At 40.4% G+C, this 19082-nt stretch overlaps 1 protein-coding gene across 1 annotated transcript in view; it reads left to right on the top strand.

The window, feature by feature from the left end:
* The window catches only part of LOC121573728 (ephrin-B1), a 74084-nt gene extending 56040 nt beyond the window's left edge, over positions 1-18044 (top strand). Inside the window, exons 3-5 of the mRNA XM_041885922.1 lie at positions 268-360; positions 9716-9850; positions 13593-18044. Of these exons, the coding sequence (XP_041741856.1) occupies positions 268-360; positions 9716-9850; positions 13593-13984 (620 nt within the window). The 3' untranslated portion in view covers positions 13985-18044. The remainder of the gene's footprint in view (positions 1-267; positions 361-9715; positions 9851-13592) is intronic.
* The last annotated feature ends 1038 nt before the right edge of the window (positions 18045-19082 follow it).

Here is a 19082-nt window from a genome sequence, read left to right as displayed (position 1 = left end):
TATATACCTGTATCTACATTAGGGGGTTAGAAAATTATTTTCTCAGCACAAGTGGTTAGATGATATCTTATGAGGCATGGACAGCAACCATTGTGCAGTTTTCTGAATGATCTTTTAAATAATTGCATCCATCAGTGTCCAGTGATATAGCTATATGTAGAGATTTATAGAGATCTCTTCATGAATGAACAATCAAGCCGTACATTAATTCTGAGTGGCTGTAATTATTATTTATGTTCCAATGCTGTTTCCTGTCTCTCATCACAGCCACGTCCAATGGGACCCTGGAGGGCCTGGAGAACAGGGAAGGAGGGGTCTGCAACACCCTCTCCATGAAGATCGTCATGAAAGTGGGCCAGGGTAAGTAAGCGTCTCGATGTGGACTGGCTGGAATGCCAGAAAGCAGTAAAAGGCAGTCACAATAGAGCCAGGCAGGATATAACTATGGATGAGTGATAATGAAAGCTTTTTAGGGGAACTGTCATTACGAGGATAATTTAATGAGCTATTGTTCATATAGCCAGACAACCAGGCATGGGTTTTTACAGTGGGATACTCCACTCCGCTACTCACAGTGTGTGGAGAATCGTCTAGTGACTTCATCTCTCATAAAATAAGGGCCTCAGACATCACATTTCACTCCATTCTTTACTTTTCTTTTTTGAGAAGGGAAAGATGAAACAAAGAAAAGCTCTTGTGCAAATACAGACAGACACTGAAACACTTTCTCACACATACCAAAATAACTCACTCACACAATGAAAAAATGAAAGCTGTGGAAAATATTCAGGACATTCCAGAGAGCATGTTACAGGCTACCTGTTGTCCTATTACTTAGAGGGCCTGTCGGTCTAAGATGAATGAGATTGCTTTGCCTGAAGAGCCCAGGTTTCTCACACACTGTCACTCTCTTTAACGTATTTAAACCTCGTCTCTCACACAGTGTCACAAACTCAAATAAGTGTTGACATTGTTATCCAAATGAGGCAGCAGCCTCCAAGTGCTCCTTAACAGAATGTGAATGCATTGAGATAAGTGGGGCAAGAGTTCCCAGGCATTCTACATTGATGTGATGTGGGCTGTCTAATCTGCCATGGCATGCCCCCACTAGCCTTGATAAATAACACTGTGCAACATGTATACGCATTTGTCTCAATAAATTACCACGTTGACAGTGGATTACGAGGCCAACACAAACCATTTCAGCAGAAATCAATGTGATGAAGGAATAAAGACGTATACCGCATGCACCATCAGCCGTGTAAAACAGATGAGACCACTGGAAAAAAAACAGAGGTCTCCATATAGATACCATCAATCATCACATGCACTCTCCCTCTCCTTAACCCCTCACTGGTATATTGGCCCACTCATCTGGGTCTCTAAAAATACCTTTGCTTGGCCTGGCGTCATGCAAGGAGTGTCAGGGTCGGTCTAAATGCCTGCCCTAGTCCCCGTCACATCCAAAACAAACAAACCACAAAGAGAGGGTTGGCCGATAAGACTCTCATTCTACACATAGGGGCTGTTACATAGTCTGTGGATTATTTTTTATAGCTGACTTGAGATAATAATAATCATTGTTGGCTTGACATTCCTTTTGTCTTTCTCAAGACTTGTTTGCGTAAAGCTGTGTTTAATATACGGTAACCACTATAAATACAAATAAATTGGTCATTTAGCAGACACTCTTATCCAGAGCGACTTTCAGGAGCAATTAGGGTTAAGTGCCTTGCTTAAGGGCACATCGACAGATTTTTCACCTAGTCGGCTTGGGGATTAGAACCAGCGACCTTTCGGTTACTGGTACAATGCTCTTAACCACGAAGCTACCTGCCGCCACTATGATAGGAGCTAGGAAACAGTAAAAAGATTATATAGGCTATGTAATTAACATTGCTGTCACGTGCAGGCTGTTACAGTTGGAATGCAACAGTTTATTTCTTTATGATTTGGAGCAATGACGTTACCGACCCTAGGGCATAGTACATTCAGCTGTGTGTTTGCTGAAGGATTGGGTCTTATTTTCAGCCAGTGAGTCATAGCAACTCTATTGCCACAAATAATGTGGACACAGAGAAACGGTTCACATACAATGAAGTAATGAGGAAATAGTATCGTCCCTTTGTTTTTATTACACTGACTCATCCAGGACAACGGTCACTAAAGGATGATTGTAAACAACACACAAAACAATGAACAAACATATTATTAGAAGATGATATACAGCACAGTACTAATCCCTTTGTAAAAATAAAAATAATGATATGCATATCCATCTTTTTCATGGAGAGAACTTTGTCTCTAACAAAATGCATTTGTTAACCAAAATGTCAATGATTGGAGAAGATTATATGACTAATATCTGGATATGTAACAACGGTTAGTGCTATCCGGAATCCTTGGGACGTCCCTACCCTAAACCATAAACCTAACCTTAACCCTAACCATATATCTTACCTAACCCTAACCTTAACCCTTACCTTAACAGTTTGTAATGTCAACTTCAATGGGATGACTTCAGAGTTGGACTTTGCCATGTAACAACAGACTGTGTCAGAATCAGCTGATGCACTTCCTCATACTCTTGGATTACTGCACACTATGATATTTAATTTATTGATTTGTGTGTGAACATTGAATTTTATGCAATTATCAGATGACTATTCACCCATGAAATGAGATGGTGTGGCACCGTATGCTGGTTAGTTTAAATGGAGGCTGATGGCTTTGATGGCCTCTCATTTCCAACCAAAGCTTTTACAATGTTAGTATAATGAGCAAGAGCAAGGCCTATCGATGTTTGAAACTCAGCTGAATTGACCACTTTTATATTTATAGCTATGGATGTGAAATTTATTTTTTAAACAAGCTGTCATGTTAAGATGTGTGATATTGTTTTGGGGGTGGAGATTCTTCAGTTGTTGTTGACAGCCCAATATGTTGTGCTGCACATTAGAAACCCTCACTCAGCAGTAGCAGACAGCACACCACCAATGCGTCTGGCACAATAGTTCTCTTAACTGTAATCAAACTGACAAAATGAGGGTGCCATTTAGATCAGTGATTCTCAGCTGGTGGGTCTTGACCCAAATTAGGTTTTGAATGGGTCGCGACTAAAATCAGGTAGAACGTGTGTAGAAATGATAATTTAACCTCTGAACTATTTTTCTTCAATCACAGTATTTTCAATATAGAGTTATTAGCAGCGCTATTTAGCGGATTTGGTTGATTTTGTGGTCTCAAGCCAGAGAGCTTAACATTCTCCATGAAGAATATGGGCAAAATTGAATTATTGACAATGAAAAACTTGGGACTGTTGTTCCCTTGTCATATAATTGGTACATTTACTATCAATATAGTATAAAAAATAGTTTTCCAAATTGCATTTTAGGGAAAGAAATTGTGATGCGAGGCAAAGCCAGTTGAGAACCACTGATTTAAATTATACATAGCACACTGTAGCAGCAATATGAGCTGGTTTAAAATTAGCTGTTAAAATGAATATCAGTATGCCATTATAAATATTGTGTTAACATCTAAAGAGACACACAACGTTCTGGTCATAGACTTTTTTATGTTAAAATTTATTAGGATCCCCATTAGCCGATACCAATGGTGACAGCTAGTCTTACTGGGGTCCGACACATAATGGAAAAAGACATTAGAGACAAAATACTTTACAATTGACATACATTTAAAAACATGAACATGTAGTGTGTGTGTGTGTGTGTGTGTGTGTGCGCTCTGTAGCTCAGCTGGTAGAGCACGGCGCTTGTAACGCCAAGGTAGTGGGTTCGATCCCCGGGACCACCCATACACAAAAATGTATGCACGCATGACTGTAAGTCGCTTTGGATAAAAGCGTCTGCTAAATGGCATATTATATTATTATATCAATTACACATACATGTTAGTACATACACACAACAAGTAGGTCACATGGGGGAGAGGCATTGTGCCGTGAGGTGTTGCTTTATTTTATTTTTTTAAACCAGGTTTGCTGTTCACTTGCGCTATATAAGATGGAAGGGAGTTCCATGCACTCATGGCTCTGTATAGTACTGTACGTTTCCTTGAATTTTTTTTGGACCTGGAGACTGTGAACAGACCCCTGGTGGCATGTCTGGTGGGGTAAGTGTGTGTGTCAGTGCTATATGTAAGGTGACTATGCAAACAATTTGTAATTTCCAACACATTCATGTTTCTTATAAAAACAAGAAGTGACGCAGTCAGTCTTTCCTCAACTTTTAGCCAAGAGAGACTGGCATGCATAGTATTAATATTAGCCCTCTGATTACAATAAAGAGCAAGACGTGCCACTCTTTTCTGGGCCAGCTGCAGCTTAACTAGGTATTTCTTTGCAGCACTTGACCATATGGCTGGACAATAATCAAGATAAGATAAAACTAGAGCCTGCAGGAATTGCTTTGTGGAGTGTGTTGTCAAAAAAGTGGGCCATCTCTTTATTATGGACAGACCTCTCCCCATCTTTACAACCATTGAATCTATATGTTTTGACCATGACAGTTTACAATCTATGGTAACACCAAGTAATTTAGTCTCCTCAACAGCCACACTATTCATTACCAGATTCAGCTGAGGTCTAGAACTTGGGGAATAATTTGTACCGAATACAATGCTCTTAGTTTTAGAGATGTTCAGGACCAGTTTATTACTGGCCACCCATTCCAAAACAGACTGCAACTGTTTGTTAAGGGTTTCAGTGACTTCATTAGCTGTGGTTGCTGGTGCGTATATGGTTGAATCATCAGCATACATTGACACACATGCTTTGTTTAATGCCAGTGGCAGGTCATTGGTAAAAATATAAAAGAGTAGAGGGCCTAGAGAGCTGCCCTGTGGTACACCACACTTTACATGTTTTACATTAGAGTAGCTTCCATTAAAGAAAACTCTCTGAGTTCTATTAGATAGATAGCTCTGAATCCACGATATGGCAGGGGTTGAAAAGCCAAAAGTTTTCTCAACAACAGGTTATGGTCAATAATATCAAAGGCTGCACTGAAATCTAACAGTACAGCTCCCATAATCTTCTTCTTCTTAATTTCATCAGTCGTTTGTGTCAGTGCAGTACATGTTGAGTGCCCTTCTCTATAAGCATACTGAAAGTCTGTTGTTAATTTGTTTACAGATAAATAGCATTGTATTTGGTCAAACACAATTTTTTCCAAAAGTTTACCAAGAGCTGGCAGTAAGCTGATAGGTCTGCTGTTAGAACCAGTAAAGGCCGCTTTACCACTCTTCGGTAGCGGAATGACTTTGGTTTCCCTCCAGGCCTGAGTACAAAGACTTTCCTCTAGGCTCAGATTAAAGATATGACAGATAGGAGAGGCTATAGAGTCAGCTACCATCCTCAGTAGCTTTCCATATAAGTTGCCAATGCCAGGAGGTTTGTCATTATTGATTCGATAACAATAATTTTTCCACCTCTCCCACACTAACTTTACAAAATTCAAACTTGCAATGCTTTTCTTTCATTATTCGTTTTTTTATGCATGAGTACGATGGCTCACTGTTCGTTGTTGGCATTTCCTGCCTAAGTTTGCCCACTTTGCCAATGAAGTAATCATTAAAATAATTGGCAACATCAAATGGTTTTGTGATGAATAAGCCATCTGATTCGATGAAAGATGGAGTTGAATTAGTCTTTCTGCCCATAATTTCATTTAAAGTACTCCAAAGTGTTTTTCTATAATTCTTTATATCATTGATCTTGGCTTCATAATACAGTTTCTTCTTCTATTTGTTGAGTTTAGTCACATAATTTCTCAATATGCAGTAAGTCAGCCAGTCAGGTGTGCAGCCAGACTCCTTTTGCCCCATCTCTTTCAACCATACAGTTTTTCAATTTCTCATCAATCCATGGAGCCTTAACAGTTCTAACAGTCAGTTTCTTAACAGGTGCATGTTTATCAATAATTGGAAGAAGCAATTTCATAAATGTATCAAGTGCAGCGTTTGGATGCTCCTTATTAATCACATTAGACTAACAAATATTTTTTTACATAATCCACATACAGTTGAAGTCGGAAATGTACATACACCTTAGCCAAATACATTTAAACTCAGTTTTTCACAATTCCTGACATTTAATCCTAGTAAAAATTCGCTGTCTTAGGTCAGTTAGGATCACCACTTTATTTTAAGAATGTGAAATGTCAGAATAATAGTAGAGAGAATGATTTGTTTCAGCTTTTATTTCTTTCATCACATTCCCAGTGTGTCAGAAGTTTACATACACTCAATTAGTATTTGGTAGCATTGCCTTTAAATTGTTTAACTTGAGTCAAACGTTTCAGGTAGCCTTCCACAAGCTTCCCACAATAAGTTGGGTGAATTTTGTCCCATTCCTCCTGGCAGAGCTGGTGTAACTGAGTCAGGTTTGTAGGCCTCCTTGCTCGCACACGCTTTTTTAGTTCTGCCTAAAAATTTTCGATAGGATTGAGGTCAGAGCTTTGTGATGGCCACACCAATACCTTGACTTTGTTGTCCTTAAGCCATTTTGCCACAACTTTGGAAGTATGCTTGGGGTCATTGTCAATTTGGAAGACCCATTCGCGACCAAGCTTTAACCTCCTGACTGATGTCTTGAGATGTTGCTTCAATATATCCACATAATCCGTGGTCCTCTGTAGCTCAGCTGGTAGAGCACGGCGCTTGTAACGCCAAGGTAGTGGGTTCGATACCCGGGACCACCCATACAGAAAAAATAAAATAAAAAAATAATAATAATAATAATAAAATATATGTATGCACGCATGACTGTAAGTCGCTTTGGATAAAAGCGTCTGCTAAATGGCAAATTATAATTATAATTTTCCTTCCTCATGATGCCATCTATTTTGTGAAGTGCACCAGTCCCTCCTGCAGCAAAGCACCCCCACAGCATGATGCTGCCACCCCCATGCTTCACGGTTGTGATGGTGTTCTTCGGCTTGCAAGCACCCCCTTTTTCCTCCAAACATAACGATGGTCATTATGGCCAAACAGTTATATTTTTGTTTCATTAGACCAGAGGATATTTCTCCAAAAAGTACGATCTTTGTCCCCATGTGCGGATGTAAACCGTAGTCTGGCTTTTTTATGGCGGTTTTGGAGCAGCTTCTTCCTTGCTGAGCGGCCTTTCAGGTTATGTCGATATAGGACTCGTTTTACTGTGGATATAGATACTTTTGTACCTGTTTCCTCCAGCATCTTCACAAGGTCCTTTGCTGTTGTTCTGGGATTGATTTGCAATTTTCGCACCAAAGTACGTTCATCTCTAGGAGATAGAACGCGTCTCCTTCCTGAGCGGTATGATGGCTGCGTGGTCCCATGGTGTTCATACTTGCGTACTATTGTTTGTACAGATGAACGTGGTACCTTCAGGCGTTTGGAAATTTCTCCCAAGGATGAACCAGACTTGTGGAAGTCTACAATTAGGTCTTGGCTGATTTCTTTTACTTCTCCCATGATGTCAAGCAAAGAGGCATTGAGTTTGAAGGTAGGCCTTGAAATACATCCACAGGTACACCTCCAATTGACTCAAATGATGTCAATTAGCCTATCAGGAGCTTCTACGGCCATGACATAATTTTCTGGAATTTTCCAAGCTCTTTAAAGGCACAGTCAACTTAGTGTATGTAAACTTCTGATCCACTGGAATTGTGATTCAGTGAATTATTAGTGAAATAATCTGTCTGTAAACAATTGTTGGAAAGATGACTTGTGTCATGCACAAAGTAGATGTTCTAACCGACTTGCCAAAACTATAGTTTGTTAACAAGAAATGTGTGGAGTGGTTGAAAAACTAGTTTTAATGACTCCAACCTAAGTGTATGTAAACTTCCGACTTCAACTAATATTTTGTATGATCACTTATACACTATTTTAGGCCCAGCTAAACCTCCATACTATTTTATGCCCAGCTAAACCTCCATCTGGGCTCTTAAAAATGCCATTCTAAAAATAGAACAATTGGACATTTAACTTCTACTTGTTTACTTGATTTAGTTTACAAATTTTTCTACAAACTATTATAGTCAAATAATTCCAAGATCTCAAAGTTATCTTGGGAGGAGGGGCAGTAAAACAGCATATGTACACGAGAGGAGGCTGGTGGGAGGAGTAAAGTCTCATTGTAGAGACTGGAATGGAATAAATGGAACGGTATCAAACACATCAAACATATGGAAACTCTGTTCTATATATTGCATTGACTCTGTTCCATGAATTCCATTCCAGCCATTACAATGAGCCTGTCCTCCTATAGCTCCTACCACCAACCTCCTCTGATGTACACTTCAATGATTTCCCAGTCAATGAAATCTCCCTTAATGCCAGTGTATTCAGACTACTCCCCTTATGCTTTTGCATTGATGGCACTCAGGGGAACAATGCAAAAAGGGTAACACTTTACTTAACACTGCTCATAACCATGTCATAATATGTCACAACAGCTGACATAACTTGACATAACCTGTCATAATATGGTCATAACACTGTCATGACCCATATGTACACCTGTTGTGACATACATTATATTGCATTATTTTATGTCTGGTTATGACACCTACATAAGAGTGTCAAAACCCACATTTATTCAAATTATTGTTTTCCCTGTTAAGAAGTTTCCTTTCGTTTGAAAGTTTGTTTCTAAAATCCTTTGTTATTGTAATGAATTCTTTACAGCCATGTTTTTTTCATCATATTTTAAATAACTTATAGAAAATCTGACACTGTCATAAAGGATTATGACCAACCTGTGTCACTTTACTTGGGACTAAGAAAATACACTTTATGACACTGTCAAGAAACATTATGACCAACCTGTGTCACTTTACTTGGGACTAAGAAAATACACTTTATGAAACTGTCAAGAAGCATTATGACCATCATAATCATATAAGCCAGATAGGCCTATCACGCACATGCACTTATATCAGTCATCAGTCAAAAAGAGGGTGTCTTGTCCTGCTCCTGAAATCTGCTCCTGCATGCATCCCAGTCATCAGCAACAGAGCATTTGGGAAGCTGCATGTCTGACATCAATGTGTGCGCAATTACAATGATTTAATATGATCACTAAAAAACAAACATAAACATACTGTTGACACGTAGGCTATGGTGTAATGGAATGTTTTGCCTTGTGTGGTAGGTTTTGTGTGTTTTGACACTCTTATGTAGGCATCATAACTAGCCATCAAATAACTACCGTGGTAGGTTTTGTGGGTTTTTACACTCTTATGTAGGTGTCATAACCAGCCATAAAATAATGCAATATACTGTATGTCACAACAGGTCTAAATATATGGCATGACAGTGTTATGACCAATTAACAGGTTATGACAAGTTATGTCAGCTGTTATGACATATTATGACATGGTTATGACCGTGTCATAACGTGTTATGACGCTAAGTGTCAAGTAAAGTCTTACCGCAAAAAGTGACTAATGCCTTTTTGGCAGGAGATGTTACATAATTTTTTATAGCTTCATTTGGGAGGGTATAGGACAGACTGTCATGCCTCAAACTTTATAGTAATTGGCTTTAATTATGACATGAAATTGGGGTCAAAGGAACTGATTACTATGGCTCCCATTCCTCACCCCATTTCAAATCATTATTGGAAAATGATACTAAAAGGACCAACAGCATGTACAATATTCACATTGGAATCTAACTTTGTTGACTTTCTTCGTCCAAATTGCAGACCCGAACACGGTAGTACCGGACCCAGTGATAACAGAGAAGCCCAGCCAAGAGGAAAAAGTTGGGAAGGAGACAACCACCAGCCCAAATAAGAAGAAGGGGGGCAGTGGTGGGGCCGGGGAGCCAGGCAACAAAGGTGAGGATGCTTAGACTTGTGGGAAAATGAGTATTTGCCGCAGTATGACCCGTTTCCCTGTTTTGTGCTCTAGTCCTTATTATCAGTGTTCAAGATTTGACTGTAACGTTCAATGCCAAAAGGTAATGGTTTTGCTTCCAATACTGTATCCCACACTGTGAAACCATTCTTAGTGCATTTTCTCTGTACAATGCTCCACAACATCCGCCACACACACACACAAACATATTATATTTTTCCCTTTTGGTTTGAGAAAGTTACACTGATCCACTTTTTTTAATTATGCTGAGTAGTAATGTGGATAGACACGGTGCTCAAGTGTGGCAATGAACATTTTAAACCTTTACAATTTAAATTTAGGCTGAGATCTAGCCGCAGATAAAGAGCAGGATTTCTGCACATTGGATAGATCCATTTGTATTTATTTTGCTAGGGTTTCAGTCACTAGAATGGTATTTTTTTACAGGGAGGCAGAAAATGCAGAAGTTTATATAGGTTTAGAAAGTAATTTGGACCCAATGGTTCTGGCTCTGCTGCAGGACAAAATAAAATCAGATGTTCTGGAAAAAGTGGCCTTCCCTCTGATCATGGACAGCTGCCAAGTCTCCCACAGTGGGGTTTTCTTTCAATGTGAAGGTTTGGCAGTCATTTTTCTTGATGTGTGTTTCTTTGAACTTTTGTTTCTGTCCTATTCCTTTAACTGCATAGAAGGAAGGAGAGCTCCGCCATAACAACCTGTTGGGTCTGACTTACCCGAGAGCTCTCATACCTCGGGTGAAGAGGAATGTAATAAAGGTCGATGGTTTATCATGCCTGTCTGCACAGCTCCACAGCTGAACGCGGCCAAACGCACACAACTGATCCAAAGCCAATCAGGACAGCAGACAAAATATGCATGGGTTTATTGTCAGAGCTGCCAGCAGGACCAAAATGATACGTTTCAACTTACAAATACTTCAGCATTTAAACATTTAGGGATACTTTTGGAAGGTTTATCCCTCTGCTATAAAGTGAAAAGATATTGTGAGATATTCGGTACAATGCTTTGCCTTTGTTGTGTTGAAACATCGCCCTGCTTTGACAGAGGAGAACAGATACCATCGGTAAATCAAATCAAATTTTATTTGTCACATGCACCAAATACAACAGGTGTAGACTTCACCGTGAAATGCTTACTTACGAGCCCTTTCCCAACAATGCAGAGTTAAAAAGTAAGAACATTTGCAACAAAAAATTGGAAGTAGTAATGTAATAAATAACAATAACGAGGCTATATACAAGGAGTACCGGTACCGAGTCAATGTGCAGGGGTATGAGGTAGTTGAGGTAATATGTACATATAGGTAGGGGTAAAAGTGACTAGGCAATCAGGATAGATAATAAACAGAGTAGCAGCAGTGTATGTGAAGAGTGTGAAAGTGTGTGTGTGTGTGTGTGGCATCAATGTGCATGTGTGTGTGTTTTGTGTGTGTGGGAGCGTATGTAGTATGTGTGTGTGTTGGAGTGTCAGTGTAAGTATGTGTGAGTGTGTGAGTCCAGTGAGTGTGCATAGATTCGGTGTAAGAGAGTCAGTGCAAAAAAGGGTCAATGCAAATAGTCCGGATAGCCATTTGATTAACTGTTCAGTAATCTTATGGCTTAGGGTAGAAGCTGTTCAGGAGCCTTTTGGTTCCAGACTTGGCGCTCCGGTACCGCTTGCCATTCGGTAGCAGAGTGAACAGTCTATGGCTTGGGTGGCTGGGGTCTTTGACATGGTATAGAGGTCCTGGATGGCAGGGAGCTCAGCCCCAGTGATGTACTGGGCCGTCCGCACCACCCTCTGTAGCGCCTTGCAGTCAGATGCCAAGCAGTTGCCATACCAAGCAGTGATGCAGCCAGCCAAGATGCTCTAAATGGTGTAGCTGTATAACTTTTTGAGGGTCTGAAGGCCCATGTCAAATCTTTTCAGCCTCCTGAGGGGGTAGAGGCGTTGTCATGCCTTATTCACGACTGTGTTGGTGTGTGTGGACCATGTTAATTCCATAGTGATGTGTGACACTGAGGAACTTGAAGCTCTCGACCCGCTCCACTACAGCCCCGTCGATGTGGATGGGGGCTTGCTCTGCCCTCCGTTTCCTGTAGTCCACGATCAGCTCCTTTGCCTTGCTAACGTTGAGGGAGAGGTTGTTGTCCTGGCACCACACTGCCAGGTAATTGACTTCCTCCCTATAGGCTGTCTCATCGTCGTCGGTTATCAGGCCTAGCACCATCGTGTCATCAGCAAACTTAATGATGTTGTTGGAGTCGTGTGCAGCCTCGCAGTCGTGGGTGAACAGGGAGTACAGGAGGGGACTAAGCATGCTCTCAATGTAGCAGAAAAATGCTTTTAACAAGGGAAACTGCTTCCTTCTGCCAATCATTCAATCGATAGAAATATAAAATTTTTGTTTTGCCTCTGTAATACAAAGAGGTTAAACCTAATTTGTATGCACATTTTCCCTGCGCTATTAAGCTATTTGGAAGCAGAAACGGTCTCCGTAGAATGTGAGGAAAACACATGATAAATAACACGTACTGTACAGTCATTCATGCTCAACATCTAAATTAAACTGGGTAGAGAGATAGCCAGAATAGATTTCTATAAATTATTCAGAACATTCTGAAGTGTTGGCATGGGTCTACAGTTAGGTGCAAGTGTGCAAATGTGTTCACCCAGAAGTCATTTGAATAATTCTAGTGTTTCAGAATCATTCAGACGATCTTGAGGAAAACTAATGTTCCATGTCACGAAAACATCCTCTTATTAACTGGCAGGTGGTCTTGACTTCATTAATGTGAGCGAGAACAAACTAGTCTTTTGTTCACTCAACATATTTTTGTCAAGCAGGAAAATAAAAGCAGTGGGGACCGACAGACACTGATCACCTCCATTGCCTTCAACACACACACACATTGGGCTCATGTACGATCAATAGTTGGTTGTTTTTCATCTGCCAACTTTGAAATGGGATTTCCTTCCCCTTTCATCAAGGTCATCTTACCCTGCAAAATCCATCCCTCCATCCCCAGTGTAAACGCAGCTAGCAGCCTCCGGTTTGACTGTGCAGCAGCAGCATTGGGAGGGCAGGCAGGCAGACAGCCCTCGAAGCTGTGCTCCCAGGCAGGCAGCAGTGGAAGCTATGCTCCCAGGCAGGCAGCGGTGGAAGCTGTGCTTCCAGGCAGGCAGGCAAAGCTGGGATGCAGTGGAGTATAAATAGTGAAGGAAGGAAGGGAGGGTTAGGGAGGGAGGCTTCAGGACCACACAGGAAATAGGCATGCCACTCTAATTGGACTCAGTCCTCATCCTCTGTGTCTAATGAGAGACTGGTGTTTTCTTTTCCCTCGAGCCGGTAATATACATTTAAACAGTTTCTCTTCCTTTACCCCCTCATGTGGAGTTTTAACATATGGCTAAACATACACAGTTTAATCCTCCCCTCGCTCTCAAGATGCATGCCAAGAAGAAATGAGCTATCATCTGTGGAAAACTGACACCCCCACATGCTCACAAAGGCCACACAGTCAGGAAGCCCCTAGTTACTCAGTCAATTCAGAGAAATAATGGAAGAAGCCTTTTTTCTCATTGAGAACCCATTTGCACACTTGCAGGGTTCCACCTCTATCATGATCAGCAACAGTACAGCTTTGTCTGACAGTCTGCCAAGCAGACCACTGCTCGTTCATTCCCTGCTGCTAACTGATTCCTTTTTTCTTCCATCAACAGACACCATGAACCAGGACAACAAGTCAGACTCGTCTGACTCAGCGGAGGGTATCTTTGCCTCCAAGCCAGCGCTGTTTGCAGCCATCGGGGCGGGATGCGTCATCTTCCTCCTGATCATCATCATCCTCATCGTCCTGCTGATCAAGCTGAAGAAGAGGAACCGCAAGCACACCCAGCAGCGGACCACCGCTCTGTCACTCAGCACGCTGGCCAGCCCCAAGTGCTCTGGGAACGCCGGCTCCGAACCCAGTGACATCATCATCCCGCTACGGACTACAGAAAACAACTACTGCCCCCATTACGAGAAGGTGAGCGGGGACTATGGCCATCCGGTTTATATAGTCCAGGAGATGCCAGCGCAAAGCCCAGCCAACATCTACTACAAGGTCTGAGGCAAAGACTATGTCTAGGATGTTTGCTGTAGGGGAGAATTCTGGCCTACCTTTTACTACCTTGTCCATCTGATGTTGAAAGACACTTTTGATGTTCAAAATAGTGACACAAGAACAGAAATGAAAAAAAGGTTGTCATGGACACAGTAGTTGAAACATTTTTTATGTTTCCGGATAGGCCAAAGTCAGGTTTTGGAGGGTTTGTGTCGTCTTCTCTTCCTGCTTCTTGCTAGAAATTTGAATTCACCCAAGTTTTGCTATACTGTGTGTCTGAGAAGACTGTAAGATGGTAAAGCCTATGGTGTAGAGAAGCCTTCACTCTGACAATGGAGACAAGTTGCAAACAGGGTATACTACACAAACAAAGGACCTTGCAATAGGGCTGTCACTCATGGGCTCCATTCCTGTAATGAAACCTCCATGGTTTGCTCAGAGACAGAAAAAGGCACAGTGTGATGACAGCAAAACACACTTCCCTTTCACAACAATGTGTTTTACCTGCACTATTGTTTTTTATCAGTCACCTACAGTAGCTTCCTTTTCACTAGTGTCTGCTCCTTCAACGTTGTGTTTCTTTTCTACTGAATATCTAGTTAATACATACTATATTATGGTAAATATTAATATTTCTACTGAATATCTAGTTAATACATACTATATTATGGTAAATATTAATATTTTCATGTGTCCTTTACTGATACTTTGTCACATGTAGGAGGATCTGTGTCATTAATGGCTATTTTGAGGTTGTCCACTCTTTCTGTTATAAAAAAACAAAAACACTTACATATGTAGGTCCCATAATTGTGTTCAGTACGTGTCTCCTGTTATACTTCTCCAAGCGTGTCCGAACAGGCAAAGTCAGGAATGCAACTGTTGGGGGGAAAAACTAGCAACGAATGTGTCTCACCCTGGATGTGAATTAATGAAAGACAAATAGCTCATACTCAATTGCAGTGAGAGGTCATCATGACTGAAATCAATTTAAAGAAAACGAAAAGGTTATGTTTCAAAATGACAGGTCACTTTTGTGTCTGAGCGGCCTCGAGGGTTTTTGCTCCCAGTTTTCCCCTTTGTGAAAAAGAATAACAAGATCAAATTTATTTGAGCAGAAAAAAGTGTGGAAGCAATTAAGATGTTATCAAAGGAGCAGAGCCTTTTGCTCCCACCTAAATGACGTGGTCTCAGAAGAATTGGATGGCTTCGGAGGGAATGATTTGCGTTCACCGAACAGTATGACATTTGTAGTGATAGTTCTGCGCCCGGAGACAGTGGAATGCTAGGGATGTAGCTAAGGATGGTTTTATTGTTTGCCACATTCATGTTTGAGTCTGAATTCTTCATGGTCACATAGACATGGTGCCTGAATCAGTCAGGTGCTCAGAATGAGAAGTGGATGCAGTTAATGTCCAAAGTGTGTTGTGCATCTCCATAAAAGCTTGTTTGAGGAGAATGGATGACAATGGAAAGAGTTTGGCAACCAGCTCTATTCTCCTCAGCTGTGCTATGATGGGAAAACCAAACCTTTAAAAAACACAGCGCAGACGAGAGAGGTACAGATTGAACACTTAAAGTAAGTGATGATTCTACTACATTACAAGTTGTTGTACAAACGTAATTGCAATACAGGACATATTTATCTTAAACTGTTCCTACTCACAAAAATACTTTTTAAATTCCTAAAGAGTTTGACCATTGTGACAACCGCAACGGGATGGCGCTAAAACATCTCTGGTGTCTTCAGGAGGAGAACTACCATTCCTATCACCTGGCATCTTCAAAGACCAGGCAAGATTACACTGGTACCAAATCGTTTTCAACATGAATCATCACACGTTTTCTGTTTCAATATCTTATCTCCATATACTTAAGTGGGTCCCATAGTCTAGTCGTGTGTGTTTATTTTGAAACAAGATAGATACTCTCATGTATTTACAGTAGAATTTACTCTGGCATACTTTCATGTTGATAACATTGAGATTATTTTAAGTTATTAAGAAGTTTAGCAGCGAGAGCAGGACATGTGCCACCAGTTTGTTGGCATTGTTTCAGATAAGAGCGCAGATTCACTGTTATTTAGATGGACGTGACTATAGACAGGGTTTGAGGGTTAGAGCAGATTGACTGTTCTTTTGATTATTTTTTTTAGTTTTCTTTTTGTCTGGATTTATTTGGATAAATTAACATTGTTTCGCTCAAAAACGGCCTTGAAAAATTTACTTTTGTATTCCAAGTGTCTTGTACATTATCACCTACATTACAGAAATAAATTATGTCTACAACATATACAAAAATGACTCTAACCATGATTTGCCATGACATTTTTTAAACATATTTTGTTTGTTTTGAACACAATTTTACTGTAACTACGTTTTATCAAAAAGTGTTAAGAATAAAGCTCAAATTAAGTCAATGACAAACTGATGACAAACAGAATCCTAATTCTTTAGCTATTGAACAAGCATTGTTTTATTGTTGTGTGTTGTTTGTCATTGGGTAAAGGTATAGTTTATTACACAATGGTCATGTTCACAATGTTTAGGATAATGTGTACACCACTGTGTGATCTTCAGTTATTCACAGTAACACAACACCCTGTAGTCCTAGAAGTAATATGTGATGTTTCTTTACTGCGTGTTTATTATTGTTTGTTTTTTGTTTTTAGTTTTGGTAGTTAAGTGGCCTAAAATAATGTAAATATGTGAAAAAGTACAATTGTAAAGTTACATTTAATTTAGCCCCATTTATGAACGTAAAATTAGCTTTTTTTATGCATAATTTTATAAATAGGTGTGTTTTTGGAAATACATTTTGTATGAATCTTGATTTTTTTAATTGACAAGAATAGGTGACACAATCTCTTAGAGCGTGTGTTTAAGTGCCAGGCCTTGCAAGGAGAGAAGAAAATTGTATCATGGTTCACCACATACATTCAACATGAGAGATTATTTCCCCCTCAGTTTCATTCTTGCTTTCACAGACTGTTTGTGGGTGGGTGGGGGACTGGATTGGGAGTCTAGAGAAGGGCTAGATACTCTCCTATACATTTAATAGATTTTCTATGTGACACTGTCACCTCTTGAAATCGAAGGAACTGTTAGTGAACTTAAAAACAGGGTAGGGTGAGCAACCAAGTAAATACCTGATGCCTTGATGTTTTGATCAAGATAAGTCTGAGTAATATCAAATGCTCCAAAGGTAAAAAATAAATGTTTTACCCATGCTGATTAGAAATAGTCAGATGGGCAGTACATTATTCTGGACATCTTGAGGGCAGTATATTATTCCGAGCATTGGTCCGTGCAAGTTTCCCTAAACTCTCTGTATGGTTTCACGGACCAAGGATACAGTAATTCCATCTCTAGTCGTGAGAGTCCAATGGGAAGCATCATGCTCGGAGGAGCTCTGCTGAGCTTGCGACTTTGGGAAATAAATAAGGCCAGCGTACTTCTCAGTCCTTCGACACCCCTCAAGGTGAAATGGACACGCTCTCTTGACCTCTGCAGATTATCACAATATTATCTCTGGCTCTCTCTAATGAGAAAGCAGCTCAAGCCCCAGACATTTCCTCAGCTATCAGCCACACAGCCAAGTTCAGCCAACCTATGCTGTGCTGTGTATGGTGGCCAGGCCACTCGCACAGTTGAAAAATATTACAGCAGTGCTTAGAAACCTGATAGCTGAAGTGTGTGAACTTAGACAACTCCATGCTATTGGGAGTAATATCTACATTATTTGGTTTAGTTTTCCTACTCAATACAGTTTAAACAGTAGTGGCTTGTTCATTGTGACTGGTTGCTCACTTTCCCTGCCCTCAGTAAGTCATTATTGTCATCGTTTTATTTCTGTTCATGATTCAGTATCATTTTCAATGTACATGTATGCAATCCCAGTGCATTTGTGTTTTTTCGCGTCTGCTCCATGTTCATATATTTAGCCTTTCATTCACACGCAGCTTCAACCCGTGTTCAACATAACCAGTTACTATGGAATGGAAATTCCATGAGCCAAGTTTGAAATCCTGATATTGCATATTGATAAATAAATTTTTCCTATGGAATTTATCTGGTGTTGTCTTTTATTTAAAAATGTATAACATATGGTGCAATGACCATACACAGCAGAATGTGTGTCTTACGCAAGGCACCACTGAAAAGCAATTCAATGTACACTGAGTGTACAAAACATTAGGAACACCTGATCTTTCCATGACAGACTGACCAGGTGAATCCAGGTGAAAGCTATGCTCCCTTATTGATGTCACCTGTAAAATACACTTCAATCAGTGTAGATGAAGAGGAGGAGACATGTTAAAGAAGGATTTTTTAAGCCTTGAGACAATTGAGACATGGATTGTATATGTGTGCCATTCAGAGGGTGAGTGGGCAAGACAAACTATTTAAGTGCCTTTGAATGGGGTATGGTAATAGGTGCCAGGCGCACCGGTTTGAGTGTGTCAAGAACTGCAATGCCGCTGGGTTTTTCACTCTCAACAGTTTCCCGTGTGTATCAAGAATGGTCCACCACCCACAGGACATCCAGCCAACTTGACACAACCGTGGGAAGCATTGGAGTCAACATGGGCCAGCATCCCTGTGGAACGCTTTCGACACCTTTTAGTCCAAAAGGGGGTGCAACTCAATATTAGGAAGGTGTTCCTAATGTTTTGTACACGCAGTGTATATCTCGACAGCCACATTTCTTTGCTGAACAGAATAAATGTTGTTTTATCACTATTTTACATCCAAAACTTTGATGATATGTCTCTGTAAAACAGGTGTTCCATCTGAAGCCTATGTTTTAAATAGATGGCTCAGAGAGTGCTGCTGGATTCACAGATTCTCTGTTTCTCTCCTCTTTAACATGCAAAACGTTAAGTAAATACTTGACTGGGTCCAAAATGAAGCACATACAGTATGTAATTTGCCTTGTGCCGGGAATTCAAAAACTGATGATGTTCTCTGAGAGATACTCCAGACAACTTGCAGCCATGGAGTGGCACTTGGAGGGCATGCCTGGAATTAGATTCCCAACCCAACCTCTATCTGAGAGTAATGCATTATAGGCAACAGCCTGGGGGAAGATACGCTCATCTGCC

Source organism: Coregonus clupeaformis, chromosome 9 (genome assembly GCF_020615455.1).
Source record: "Coregonus clupeaformis isolate EN_2021a chromosome 9, ASM2061545v1, whole genome shotgun sequence".
In the NCBI taxonomy this organism is placed as follows: Eukaryota; Metazoa; Chordata; class Actinopteri; order Salmoniformes; family Salmonidae; genus Coregonus; species Coregonus clupeaformis.
The sequence above is the reverse complement of the archived record's forward strand: the minus strand, read 5'-3'. Positions and strand labels throughout refer to the sequence as shown.